This window comes from Oncorhynchus masou, unplaced genomic scaffold, assembly GCF_036934945.1.
Source record: "Oncorhynchus masou masou isolate Uvic2021 unplaced genomic scaffold, UVic_Omas_1.1 unplaced_scaffold_1959, whole genome shotgun sequence".
Lineage (NCBI taxonomy): Eukaryota > Metazoa > Chordata > Actinopteri > Salmoniformes > Salmonidae > Oncorhynchus > Oncorhynchus masou.
The window spans coordinates 69,484-86,718 of record NW_027008453.1 but is presented as its reverse complement, the minus strand read 5'-3'; the positions used below and the strand labels follow the sequence as shown (position 1 = coordinate 86,718).

The following is a 17,235-nucleotide window of genomic DNA, read 5'->3' as shown; positions in this document are numbered from 1 at the left end:
AGAGAGTAGGGGAGGCAGGTAGCCTAGTGGTTAGAGTGTGGGGAGGCAGGTAGCCTAGTGGTTAGAGAGTAGGGGAGGCAGGTAGCCTAGTGGTTAGAGTGTGGGGAGGCAGGTAGCCTAGTGGTTAGAGAGTAGGGGAGGCAGGTAGCCTAGTGGTTAGAGTGTAGGGTCAGCTGCTAGCCTAGTGGTTAGAGTGTAGGGTCAGCAGGTAGCCTAGTGGTTAGAGTGTAGGGGAGGCAGGTAGCCTAGTGGTTAGAGTGTAGGGGAGGCAGGTAGCCTAGTGGTTAGAGTGTAGGGTCAGCAGGTAGCCTAGTGGTTAGAGTGTAGGGTCAGCAGGTAGTCTAGTGGTTAGAGTGTAGGGTCGGCAGGTAGCCTAGTGGTTAGAGTGTAGGGTCAGCAGGTAGCCTAGTGGTTAGAGTGTAGGGGAGGCAGGTAGCCTAGTGGTTAGAGTGTAGGGGTGGCAGGTAGTCTAGTGGTTAGAGTGTAGGGGCGGCAGGTAGCCTAGTGGTTAGAGTGTAGGGGAGGTAGGTAGCCTAGTGGTTAGAGTGTAGGGTCAGCAGGTAGCCTAGTGGTTAGAGTGTAGGGGCGGCAGGTAGCCTAGTGGTTAGAGTGTAGGGGCGGCAGGTAGCCTAGTGGTTAGAGTGTAGGGGAGGCAGGTAGCCTAGTGGTTAGAGTGTAGGGGTGGCAGGTAGTCTAGTGGTTAGAGTGTAGGGTCAGCAGGTAGCCTAGTGGTTAGAGTGTAGGGTCAGCAGGTAGCCTAGTGGTTAGAGTGTAGGGGCGGCAGGTAGCCTAGTGGTTAGAGTGTAGGGGCGGCAGGTAGCCTAGTGGTTAGAGTGTAGGGGAGGCAGGTAGCCTAGTGGTTAGAGTGTAGGGGTGGCAGGTAGTCTAGTGGTTAGAGTGTAGGGTCAGCAGGTAGCCTAGTGGTTAGAGTGTAGGGGCGGCAGGTAGCCTAGTGGTTAGAGTGTAGGGTCGGCAGGTAGCCTAGTGGTTAGAGTGTAGGGTCGGCAGGTAGCCTAGTGGTTAGAGTGTAGGGTCAGCAGGTAGCCTAGTGGTTAGAGTGTAGGGTCAGCAGGTAGCCTAGTGGTTAGAGTGTAGGGGAGGCAGGTAGCCTAGTGGTTAGAGTGTAGGGGTGGCAGGTAGTCTAGTGGTTAGAGTGTAGGGTCAGCAGGTAGCCTAGTGGTTAGAGTGTAGGGGTGGCAGGTAGCCTAGTGGTTAGAGTGTAGGGGCGGCAGGTAGCCTAGTGGTTAGAGTGTAGGGTCGGCAGGTAGCCTAGTGGTTACAGTGTAGGGTCAGCAGGTAGCCTAGTGGTTAGAGTGTAGGGGCGGCAGGTAGCCTAGTGGTTAGAGTGTAGGGGCGGCAGGTAGCCTAGTGGTTAGAGTGTAGGGGAGGCAGGTAGCCTAGTGGTTAGAGTGTAGGGGTCAGCAGGTAGCCTAGTGGTTAGAGTGTAGGGGCGGCAGGTAGCCTAGTGGTTAGAGTGTAGGGGCGGCAGGTAGCCTAGTGGTTAGAGTGTAGGGTCGGCAGGTAGCCTAGTGGTTAGAGTGTAGGGGAGGCAGGTAGCCTAGTGGTTAGAGTGTAGGGTCAGCAGGTAGCCTAGTGGTTAGAGTGTAGGGGAGGCAGGTAGTCTAGTGGTTAGAGTGTAGGGGTGGCAGGTAGTCTAGTGGTTAGAGTGTAGGGTCAGCAGGTAGCCTAGTGGTTAGAGTGTAGGGGTGGCAGGTAGCCTAGTGGTTAGAGTGTAGGGGCGGCAGGTAGCCTAGTGGTTAGAGTGTAGGGTCGGCAGGTAGCCTAGTGGTTACAGTGTAGGGTCAGCAGGTAGCCTAGTGGTTAGAGTGTAGGGGCGGCAGGTAGCCTAGTGGTTAGAGTGTAGGGGCGGCAGGTAGCCTAGTGGTTAGAGTGTAGGGGAGGCAGGTAGCCTAGTGGTTAGAGTGTAGGGGTGGCAGGTAGTCTAGTGGTTAGAGTGTAGGGTCAGCAGGTAGCCTAGTGGTTAGAGTGTAGGGGCGGCAGGTAGCCTAGTGGTTAGAGTGTAGGGGCGGCAGGTAGCCTAGTGGTTAGAGTGTAGGGTCAGCAGGTAGCCTAGTGGTTAGAGTGTAGGGGCGGCAGGTAGCCTAGTGGTTAGAGTGTAGGGTCGGCAGGTAGCCTAGTGGTTACAGTGTAGGGTCAGCAGGTAGCCTAGTGGTTAGAGTGTAGGGTCGGCAGGTAGCCTAGTGGTTAGAGTGTAGAGGTGGCAGGTAGCCTAGTGGTTAGAGTGTAGGGGGGGCAGGTAGCCTAGTGGTTAGAGTGTAGAGGAGGCAGGTAGTCTAGTGGTTAGAGTGTAGGGGAGGCAGGTAGTCTAGTGGTTAGAGTGTAGGGGAGGCAGGTAGTCTAGTGGTTAGAGTGTAGGGTCAGCAGGTAGTCTAGTGGTTAGAGTGTAGGGTCAGCAGGTAGTCTAGTGGTTAGAGTGTAGGGTCGGCAGGTAGCCTAGTGGTTAGAGTGTAGGGTCGGCAGGTAGCCTAGTGGTTAGAGTGTAGAGTTGGATAATAAATGGAGAAGTGTAGGGTCGTCTCCCTCAAACACTTGTGGACTACATGACGATTTAATTGAAGTGAAATGATATGAATCTGGGTGGGCTATGCAGTGCTGTTGAATAATCGTCCTTCTCTCTCTTTCTTTCTTTCTTTCTCTTTCTCTCTCTTTCTCTTTCTCTCTTTCCCAGAGTCCCTTGTCCTGGATCAAGGGCCTGAAGTGGGGTGAGTATGTGGGCTCCCCCAGCTCTCCAGACCCTGCAGTGTGTTTCAGCCAGCCCCATGGAGAGAGGTTTGGGTCTCTACTGGCTCTCCCTACCAGAGCCATCTGTGGACTGTCACGCAACTTCTGTCTCATGATGATCTACAGCAAGGAACAAGGTGACAAATATACAAGGAACGAGGTGACACATTATATTAGGAACAAGGGGACACATTATATTAGGAACAAGGTGACAAATATACTAGGAACAAGGTGACACATTATATTAGGAACAAGGTGACACATATACTAGGAACAAGGTGACACATTATATTAGGAACAAGGTGACAAATATACTAGGAACAAGGTGACACATTATATTAGGAACAAGGTGACACATATACTAGGAACAAGGTAACAAATATACTAGGAACAAGGTGACACATTATATTATACTGGGAACAATGGGACACATTATATTATACTAGGAACAAGGTGACACATTATATTATACTAGGAACAAGGGGACACATTATATTATACTAGGAACAAGGGGACACATTATATTATACTAGGAACAAGGGGACACATTATATTAGGAACAAGGGGACACATTATATTATACTAGGAACAAGGGGACACATTATACTAGGAACAAGGTGACACATTATATTATACTAGGAACAAGGGGACACATTATATTATACTAGGAACAAGGTGACACATTATATTATACTAGGAACAAGGGGACACATTATACTAGGAACAAGGGGACACATTATACTAGGAACAAGGGGACACATTATATTAGGAACAAGGGGACACATTATACTAGGAACAAGGGGACACATTATACTAGGAACAAGGTGACACATTATATTATACTAGGAACAAGGGGACACATTATATTATACTAGGAACAAGGTGACACATTATATTATACTAGGAACAAGGGGACACATTATATTAGGAACAAGGGGGCACATTATATTATACTAGGAACATGGTGACACATTATATTAGGAACAAGGGGACACATTATATTAGGAACAAGGTGACACATTATATTATACTAGGAACAAGGTGACACATTATATTATACTAGGAACAAGGTGACACATTATATTATACTAGGAACAAGGGGACACATTATATTAGGAACATGGTGACACATTATATTATACTAGGAACAAGGGGACACATTATATTATACTAGGAACAAGGGGACACATTATATTATACTAGGAACAAGGGGACACATTATATTATACTAGGAACAAGGGGACACATTATATTATACTAGGAACAAGGGGACACATTATATTATACTAGGAACAAGGGGACACATTATACTAGGAACAAGGGGACACATTATATTAGGAACAAGGGGACACATTATACTAGGAACAAGGTGACACATTATATTAGGAACAAGGGGACACATTATATTATACTAGGAACAAGGGGACACATTATATTATACTAGGAACAAGGGGACACATTATATTATACTAGGAACAAGGGGACACATTATATTAGGAACAAGGGGACACATTATACTAGGAACAAGGGGACACATTATATTATACTAGGAACAAGGGGACACATTATATTATACTGGGAACAAGGGGACACATTATATTAGGAACAAGGGGACACATTATACTAGGAACAAGGTGACACATTATATTAGGAACAAGGTGTCACATTATATTATACTAGGAACAAGGGGACACATTATATTATACTAGGAACAAGGTGTCACATTATATTATACTAGGAACAAGGTGACACATTATATTATACTAGGAACAAGGTGACACATTATATTATACTAGGAACAAGGTGACACATTATATTATACTAGGAACAAGGTGACACATTATATTATACTAGGAACAAGGTGACACATTATATTATACTAGGAACAAGGTGACACATTATTATACTAGGAACAAGGGGACACATTATATTATACTAGGAACAAGGGGACACATTATATTATACTAGGAACAAGGGGACACATTATATTATACTAGGAACAAGGGGACACATTATATTATACTAGGAACAAGGTGACACATTATACTAGGAACAAGGGGACACATTATATTATACTAGGAACAAGGGGACACATTATATTATACTAGGAACAAGGGGACACATTATATTATACTAGGAACAAGGTGACACATTATACTAGGAACAAGGTGACACATTATATTATACTAGGAACAAGGGGACACATTATATTATACTAGGAACAAGGTGACACATTATATTATACTAGGAACAAGGTGACACATTATTATACTAGGAACAAGGGGACACATTATATTATACTAGGAACAAGGTGACACATTATACTATACTAGGAACAAGGTGACCATTATACTAGGAACAAGGTGACACATTATACTAGGAACAAGGTGACACATTATATTATACTAGGAACAAGGTGACACATTATTATACTAGGAACAAGGGGACACATTATATTATACTAGGAACAAGGTGACACATTATATTATACTAGGAACAAGGTGACACATTATTATACTAGGAACAAGGGGACACATTATATTATACTAGGAACAAGGTGACACATTATACTATACTAGGAACAAGGTGACCATTATACTTGGAACAAGGTGACACATTATATTATACTAGGAACAAGGGGACACATTATATTATACTAGGAACAAGGGGACACATTATATTATACTAGGAACAAGGGGACACATTATATTATACTAGGAACAAGGGGACACATTCTACTAGGAACAAGGTGACACATTATATTATACTAGGAACAAGGTGACACATTATATTATACTAGGAACAAGGTGACACATTATATTATACTAGGAACAAGGGAACACATTATATTATACTAGGAACAAGGGGACACATTATATTATACTAGGAACAAGGGAACACATTATATTATACTAGGAACAAGGTGACACATTATACTAGGAACAAGGGGACACATTATATTATACTAGGAACAAGGTGACACATTATACTAGGAACAAGGTGACACATTATATTATACTAGGAACAAGGTGACACATTATACTAGGAACAAGGTGACACATTATATTATACTAGGAACAAGGTGACACATTATATTATACTAGGAACAAGGTGACACATTATATTAGGAACATGGTGACACATTATATTATACTAGGAACAAGGTGACACATTATACTAGGAACAAGGTGACACATTATATTATACTAGGAACAAGGTGACACATTATATTATACTAGGAACAAGGGGACACATTATATTATACTAGGAACAAGGTGACACATTATATTATACTAGGAACAAGGGGACACATTATATTATACTAGGAACAAGGGGACACATTATATTATACTAGTAACAAGGTGACACATTATATTATACTAGGAACAAGGGGACACATTATATTATACTAGGAACAAGGGGACACATTATACTAGGAACAAGGGGGACACATTATATTATACTAGGAACAAGGGGACACATTATATTATACTTATATTATACTAGGAACAAGGGGAACACATTATACTAGGAACAAGGGGACACATTATACTAGGAACAAGGGGACACATTATATTATACTAGGAACAAGGGGACACATTATATTATACTAGGAACAAGGGGACACATTATATTATACTAGGAACAAGGGGACACATTATACTAGGAACAAGGTGACACATTATACTAGGAACAAGGTGACACATTATATTATACTAGGAACAAGGGGACACATATTATATTAGGAACAAGGTGACACATTATATTAGGAACAAGGTGACACATTATATTATACTAGGAACAAGGTGACACATTATATTATACTAGGAACAAGGGGACACATATTATATTAGGAACAAGGTGACACATTATATTAGGAACAAGGTGACACATTATATTATACTAGGAACAAGGGGACACATATTATATTAGGAACAAGGTGACACATTATATTAGGAACAACACATTATATTATACTAGGGGTGACACATTATATTATACTAGGAACAAGGTGACACATTATATTATACTAGGAACAAGGTGAACATTATATTATACTAGGAACAAGGGGACACATTATATTATACTAGGAACAAGGGGACACATTATATTATACTAGGAACAAGGTGACACATTATATTATACTAGGAACAAGGGGACACATTATATTATACTAGGAACAAGGGGACACATTATATTATACTAGGAACAAGGGGAACAAGGGGACATTATATTATACTAGGAACAAGGGGACACATTATATTAGGAACAAGGGGACACATTATATTAGGAACAAGGTGACACATTATATTATACTAGGAACAAGGGGACACATTATATTATACTAGGAACAAGGGGACACATTATATTATACTAGGAACAAGGGGACACATTATATTATAGGAACAAGGTGACACATAGGAACAAGGGGACACATTATATTATACTAGGAACAAGGGGAACAAGGTGACACATTATACTATACTAGGAACAACACATTATTTATACTAGGTGACACATTATATTATGACTATATTATACTAGGAACAAGGTGACACATTATATTATACTAGGAACAAGGGGACACATATTATATTAGGAACAAGGTGACACATTATATTAGGAACAAGGTGACACATTATATTATACTAGGAACAAGGTGACACATTATATTATACTAGGAACAAGGGGACACATTATATTATACTAGGAACAAGGTGACACATTATATTAGGAACAAGGGACACATTATATTATACTAGGAACAAGGTGACACATTATATTATACTAGGAACAAGGGGACACATTATATACTAGGAACAAGGGGACACATTATATTATACTAGGAACAAGGTGACACATTATATTATACTAGGAACAAGGGGACACATTATATTATACTAGGAACAAGGGGACACATTATATTATACTAGGAACAAGGTGACACATTATTATACTAGGAACAAGGGGACACATTATATTATACTAGGAACAAGGGGACACATTATATTATACTAGGAACAAGGGGACACATTATATTATACTAGGAACAAGGGGACACATTATATTATACTAGGAACAAGGGGACACATTATATTAGGAACAAGGGGACACATTATATTAGGAACAAGGTGACACATTATATTATACTAGGAACAAGGGGACACATTATATTATACTAGGAACAAGGGGACACATTATATTATACTAGGAACAAGGGGACACATTATATTATACTAGGAACAAGGTGACACATTATATTATACTAGGAACAAGGGACACATTATATTATATTAGGAACAAGGTGACACATTATATTAGGAACAAGGTGACACATTATATTATACTAGGAACAAGGGGACACATTATATTATACTAGGAACAAGGTGACACATTATATTAGGAACAAGGGGACACATTATATTATACTAGGAACAAGGGGACACATTATATTATACTAGGAACAAGGGGACACATTATATTATACTAGGAACAAGGGGACACATTATATTATACTAGGAACAAGGGGACACATTATATTATACTAGGAACAAGGTGACACATTATATTATACTAGGAACAAGGGACACATTATATTATACTAGGAACAAGGGGACATATTATATTAGGAACAAGGTGACACATTATATTAGGAACAAGGTGACACATTATATTATACTAGGAACAAGGTGGACATTATATTATACTAGGAACAAGGGGACACATTATATTATACTAGGAACAAGGGGACACATTATATTATACTAGGAACAAGGGACACATTATATTATACTAGGAACAAGGGGACACATTATATTATACTAGGAACAAGGGGACACATTATATTATACTAGGAACAAGGGGACACATTATATTATACTAGGAACAAGGGACACATTATTATACTAGGAACAAGGGGACACATTATATTATACTAGGAACAAGGGGACACATTATATTATACTAGGAACAAGGGGACACATTATACTAGGAACAAGGGGACACATTATATTATACTAGGAACAAGGTGACACATTATATTATATTAGGAACAAGGGGACACATTATATTATACTAGGAACAAGGGGACACATTATATTATACTAGGAACAAGGTGACACATTATATTATACTAGGAACAAGGTGACACATTATATTATACTAGGAACAAGGGGACACATTATATTATACTAGGAACAAGGTGACACATTATATTATACTAGGAACAAGGGGACACATTATATTATACTAGGAACAAGGTGACACATTATATTATACTAGGAACAAGGTGACACATTATACTAGGAACAAGGGGACACATTATACTAGGAACAAGGTGACACATTATATTATACTAGGAACAAGGTGACACATTATATTATACTAGGAACAAGGGGACACATTATATTATACTAGGAACAAGGGGACACATTATATTAGGAACAAGGGACACATTATATTACTAGGAACAAGGGGACACATTATATTATACTAGGAACAAGGGGACACATTATATTATACTAGGAACAAGGGGACACATTATATTATACTAGGAACAAGGGGACACATTATATACTAGGAACACATTATATTATACTAGGAACAAGGGGACACATTATATTATACTAGGAACAAGGGGACACATTATATTATACTAGGAACAAGGGACACATTATATTATACTAGGAACAAGGGGACACATTATATTATACTAGGAACAAGGGACACATTATATTATACTAGGAACAAGGGGACACATTATATTATACTAGGAACAAGGGGGACACATTATATTATACTAGGAACAAGGTGACACATTATATTATACTAGGAACAAGGGGACACATTATATTATACTAGGAACAAGGGGACACATTATATTATACTAGGAACAAGGGGACACATTATATTATACTAGGAACAAGGGGACACATTATATTATACTAGGAACAAGGGGACACATTATATTATACTAGGAACAAGGGGACACATTATATTATACTAGGAACAAGGTGACACATTATATTATACTAGGAACAAGGGGACACATTATATTATACTAGGAACAAGGGGACACATTATATTATACTAGGAACAAGGTGACACATTATATTATACTAGGAACAAGGGGACACATTATATTATACTAGGAACAAGGTGACACATTATATTATACTAGGAACAAGGTGACACATTATATTATACTAGGAACAAGGTGACACATTATATTATACTAGGAACAAGGTGACACATTATATTATACTAGGAACAAGGGGACACATTATATTATACTAGGAACAAGGTGACACATTATATTATACTAGGAACAAGGGGACACATTATATTATACTAGGAACAAGGTGACACATTATATTATACTAGGAACAAGGTGACACATTATATTATACTAGGAACAAGGTGACACATTATATTATACTAGGAACAAGGGGACACATTATATTATACTAGGAACAAGGGGACACATTATATTATACTAGGAACAAGGGGACACATTATATTATACTAGGAACAAGGTGACACATTATATACTAGGAACAAGGGACACATTATATTATACTAGGAACAAGGGGACACATTATATTATACTAGGAACAAGGGGACACATTATATTATACTAGGAACAAGGGGACACATTATATTATACTAGGAACAAGGGGACACATTATATTATACTAGGAACAAGGGGACACATTATATTATACTAGGAACAAGGGGACACATTATACTAGGAACAAGGGGACACATTATATTATACTAGGAACAAGGGACACATTATATTATACTAGGAACAAGGGGACACATTATATTATACTAGGAACAAGGGGACACATTATATTATACTAGGAACAAGGTGACACATTATATTATACTAGGAACAAGGGGAACAAGGTGACACATTATATTATACTAGGAACAAGGGGACACATTATATTATACTAGGAACAAGGGGACACATTATATTATACTAGGAACAAGGTGACATTATATTATACTAGGAACAAGGGGACACATTATATTATACTAGGAACAAGGTGACACATTATATTATACTAGGAACAAGGTGACACATTATATTATACTAGAACAAGGTGACACATTATATTATACTAGGAACAAGGGACACATTATATTATACTAGGAACAAGGTGACACATTATATTATACTAGGAACAAGGTGACACATTATATTATACTAGGAACAAGGTGACACATTATATTATACTAGGAACAAGGGGACACATTATATTATACTAGGAACAAGGTGACACATTATATTATATTAGGAACAAGGGGACACATTATATTATACTAGGAACAAGGGGACACATTATATTATACTAGGAACAAGGTGACACATTATATTATACTAGGAACAAGGTGACACATTATATTATACTAGGAACAAGGTGACACATTATATTATACTAGGAACAAGGGGACACATTATATTATACTAGGAACAAGGGGACACATTATATTATACTAGGAACAAGGGGACACATTATATTATACTAGGAACAAGGGGACACATTATATTATACTAGGAACAAGGGGACACATTATACTATACTAGGAACAAGGTGACACATTATATTATACTAGGAACAAGGTGACACATTATATTATACTAGGAACAAGGGGACACATATTATATTAGGAACAAGGTGACACATTATATTATAGGAACAAGGAACAAGGGGACACATTATATTATACTAGGAACAAGGGGACACATTATATTATACTAGGAACAAGGGACACATTATATTATACTAGGAACAAGGGGACACATTATATTATACTAGGAACAAGGGGACACATTATATTATACTAGGAACAAGGGGACACATTATATTATACTAGGAACAAGGGACACATTATATTATACTAGGAACAAGGTGACACATTATATTATACTAGGAACAAGGTGACACATTATATTATACTAGGAACAAGGGGACACATTATATTATACTAGGAACAAGGGGACACATTATATTATACTAGGAACAAGGGGACACATTATATTATACTAGGAACAAGGGGACACATTATATTATACTAGGAACAAGGTGACACATTATATTATACTAGGAACAAGGGGACACATTATATTATACTAGGAACAAGGTGACACATTATATTATACTAGGAACAAGGGGACACATTATATTATACTAGGAACAAGGTGACACATTATATTATACTAGGAACAAGGTGACACATTATATTATACTAGGAACAAGGGACACATTATATTATACTAGGAACAAGGTGACACATTATATTATACTAGGAACAAGGGGACACATTATATTATACTAGGAACAAGGGGACAAGGTGAACAAGGGACACATTATATTATACTACACATTATACTAGGAACAAGGTGACACATTATATTATACTAGGAACAAGGTGACACATTATATTATACTAGGAACAAGGTGACACATTATATTATACTAGGAACAAGGGGACACATTATATTATACTAGGAACAAGGTGACACATTATATTATACTAGGAACAAGGGACACATTATATTATACTAGGAACAAGGTGACACATTATATTATACTAGGAACAAGGTGACACATTATATTATACTAGGAACAAGGGGACACATTATATTATACTAGGAACAAGGGGACACATTATATTATACTAGGAACAAGGGGACACATTATATTATACTAGGAACAAGGTGACACATTATATTATACTAGGAACAAGGGGACACATTATACTAGGAACAAGGGGACACATTATATTATACTAGGAACAAGGTGACACATTATATTATACTAGGAACAAGGGGACACATTATATTATACTAGGAACAAGGGGACACATTATATTATACTAGGAACAAGGTGACACATTATATTATACTAGGAACAAGGGGACACATTATATTATACTAGGAACAAGGGACACATTATATTATACTAGGAACAAGGGGACACATTATATTATACTAGGAACAAGGTGACACATTATATTATACTAGGAACAAGGGGACACATTATATTATACTAGGAACAAGGGGACACATTATATTATACTAGGAACAAGGGGACACATTATATTATACTAGGAACAAGGGGACACATTATATTATACTAGGAACAAGGGGACACATTATATTATACTAGGAACAAGGGACAGGAACAAGGGGACACATTATATTATACTAGGAACAAGGGGACACATTATATTATACTAGGAACAAGGTGACACATTATATTATACTAGGAACAAGGGGAACATTATTATACTAGGAACAAGGGGACACATTATATTATACTAGGAACAAGGACACATTATATTATACTAGGACAAGGGGACATTATATTATACTAGGAACAAGGTGACACATTATATTATACTAGGAACAAGGGGACACATTATATTATACTAGGAACAAGGTGACACATTATATTATACTAGGAACAAGGGGACACATTATATTATACTAGGAACAAGGTGACACATTATATTATACTAGGAACAAGGTGACACATTATATTATACTAGGAACAAGGTGACACATTATATTATACTAGGAACAAGGTTTATATTATACTAGGAACAAGGTGACACATTATACTAGGAACAAGGGGACATTATATTATACTAGGAACAAGGTGACACATTATATTATACTAGGAACAAGGTGACATTATATTATACTAGGAACAAGGTGACACATTATATTATACTAGGAACAAGGGGACACATTATATTATACTAGGAACAAGGGGACACATTATATTATACTAGGAACAAGGGGACACATTATATTATACTAGGAACAAGGGGACACATTATATTATACTAGGAACAAGGGGACACATTATATTATACTAGGAACAAGGGGACACATTATATTATACTAGGAACAAGGGGACACATTATATTATACTAGGAACAAGGGGACACATTATATTATACTAGGAACAAGGTGACACATTATATTATACTAGGAACAAGGGGACACATTATAACAAGGGGACACATTATACTAGGAACAAGGGGACACATTATATTATACTAGGAACAAGGTGACACATTATATTATATTAGGAACAAGGGGACACATTATATTATACTAGGAACAAGGGGACACATTATATTATACTAGGAACAAGGTGACACATTATATTATACTAGGAACAAGGGGACACATTATATTATACTAGGAACAAGGTGACACATTATATACTAGGAACAAGGGGACACATTATATTATACTAGGAACAAGGGGACACATTATATTATACTAGGAACAAGGGGACACATTATACTAGACACATTATATTATACTAGGAACAAGGTGACACATTATATTATACTAGGAACAAGGTGACACATTATATTATACTAGGAACAAGGTGACACATTATATTATACTAGGAACAAGGTGACACATTATATTATACTAGGAACAAGGTGACACATTATATTATACTAGGAACAAGGTGACACATTATATTATACTAGGAACAAGGTGACACATTATATTATACTAGGAACAAGGTGACACATTATATTATACTAGGAACAAGGTGACACATTATATTATACTAGGAACAAGGTGACACATTATATTATACTAGGAACAAGGGGACACATTATATTATACTAGGAACAAGGGGACACATTATATTATACTAGGAACAAGGTTATATTATACTAGAACAAGGTGACACATTATATTATACTAGGAACAAGGTGACACATTATATTATACTAGGAACAAGGTGACACATTATATTATACTAGGAACAAGGGGACACATTATATTATACTAGGAACAAGGGACACATTATATTATACTAGGAACAAGGGGACACATTATATTATACTAGGAACAAGGGGACACATTATATTATACACATTATATTATACTAGGAACAAGGTGACACATTATATTATACTAGGAACAAGGGGACACATTATATTATACTAGGAACAAGGGGACACATTATACTAGGAACAAGGGGACACATTATATTATACTAGGAACAAGGACACATTATATTATACTAGGAACAAGGTGACACATTATATTATACTAGGAACAAGGGGACACATTATATTATACTAGGAACAAGGGGACACATTATATTATACTAGGAACAAGGGGACACATTATATTATACTAGGAACAAGGTGACACATTATATTATACTAGGAACAAGGGGACATTATATTATACTAGGAACAAGGTGACACATTATATTATACAAGGAACATTAGGTGACACATTATATTATACTAGGAACAAGGGGACACATTATATTATACTAGGAACAAGGTGACACATTATATTATACTAGGAACAAGGTTATATTATACTAGGAACAAGGTGACACATTATATTATACTAGGAACAAGGGACACATTATATTATACTAGGAACAAGGGGACACATTATATTATACTAGGAACAAGGTGACACATTATATTATACTAGGAACAAGGTGACACATTATATTATACTAGGAACAAGGGGACACATTATATTATACTAGGAACAAGGTGACACATTATATTATACTAGGAACAAGGTACTAGACAAGGTGACATTATATTATACTAGGAACAAGGTGAACAAACAAGGTGACACATTATATTATACTAGGAACAAGGTGACACATTATATTATACTAGGAACAAGGTGACACATTATATTAGGAACAAGGTACTAGGAACAAGGGGACACATTATATTATACTAGGAACAAGGTGACACATTATATTATACTAGGAACAAGGTGACACATTATACTAGGAACAAGGTGACACATTATATTATACTAGGAACAAGGTGACACATTATACTAGGAACAAGGTGACACATATTATACTAGGAACAAGGGACACATTATATTATACTAGGAACAAGGTGACACATTATATTATACTAGGAACAAGGTGACACATTATATTATACTAGGAACAAGGTGACACATTATATTATACTAGGAACAAGGTGACACATTATATTATACTAGGAACAAGGTGACACATTATATTATACTAGGAACAAGGTGACACATTATATTATACTAGGAACAAGGGGACACATTATACTAGGAACAAGGTGACACATTATATAGGAACAAGGTGACACATTATATTATACTAGGAACAAGGGGACACATTATATTATACTAGGAACAAGGTGACACATTATATACTAGGAACAAGGAACAATATTATACTAGGAACAAGGGACACATTATATTATACTAGGAACAAGGTGACACATTATATTATACTAGGAACAAGGGGACACATTATATACTAGGAACAAGGTGACATTATATTATACTAGGAACAAGGTGACACATTATATTATACTAGGAACAAGGTGACACATTATATTATACTAGGAACAAGGTGACACATTATATTATACTAGGAACAAGGGGACACATTATATTATACTAGGAACAAGGGGACACATTATATTATACTAGGAACAAGGGGACACATTATATTATACTAGGAACAAGGTGACACATTATATTATACTAGGAACAAGGTGACACATTATATTATACTAGGAACAAGGTGACACATTATATTATACTAGGAACAAGGTGACACATTATACTAGGAACAAGGTGACACATTATATTATACTAGGAACAAGGTGACACATTATATTATACTAGGAACAAGGTGACACATTATTATACTAGGAACAAGGGGACACATTATATTATACTAGGAACAAGGTGACACATTATATTATACTAGGAACAAGGTGACACATTATACTAGGAACAAGGTGACACATTATATTATACTAGGAACAAGGTGACACATTATACTAGGAACAAGGGGACACATTATATTAGGAACAAGGTGACACATTATATTAGGAACAAGGTGACAAATACACTAGGAACAAGGTGACAATTATATACTAGCAACAAGGTGACAATTATATTATACTAGGAACAAGGTGACACATTATATTAGGAACAAGGTGACACATTATATACTAGGAACAAGGTGACAATTATATTATACTAGGAACAAGGTGACACATTATACTAGGAACAAGGTGACACATTATATTATACTAGGAACAAGGTGACACATTATATTATACTAGGAACAAGGTGACACATTATATTGACACATATACTAGGAACAAGGTGACACATTATATTATACTAGGAACAAGGTGACACATTATTATACTAGGAACAAGGTGACACATTATACTAGGAACAAGGTGACACATTATATTATACTAGGAACAAGGGGACACATTATATTATACTAGGAACAAGGTGACACATTATATTATATTATACTAGGAACAAGGTGACACATTATACTAGGAACAAGGTGAACAAGGTGACACATTATATTATACTAGGAACAAGGGGACACATTATATTATACTAGGAACAAGGTGACACATTATACTAGGAACAAGGGGACA

The 17,235-nt window shown here is 37.0% G+C and overlaps 1 protein-coding gene across 1 annotated transcript in view; it reads left to right on the top strand.

The window, feature by feature from the left end:
• The window catches only part of LOC135532640 (lysosomal-trafficking regulator-like), a 62,952-nt gene that overhangs the window by 10,125 nt on the left and 35,592 nt on the right, over positions 1 to 17,235 (top strand). The window contains exon 7 of the mRNA XM_064960105.1: positions 2,690 to 2,879. Within this exon, the coding sequence (XP_064816177.1) occupies positions 2,690 to 2,879 (190 nt within the window). The remainder of the gene's footprint in view (positions 1 to 2,689; positions 2,880 to 17,235) is intronic.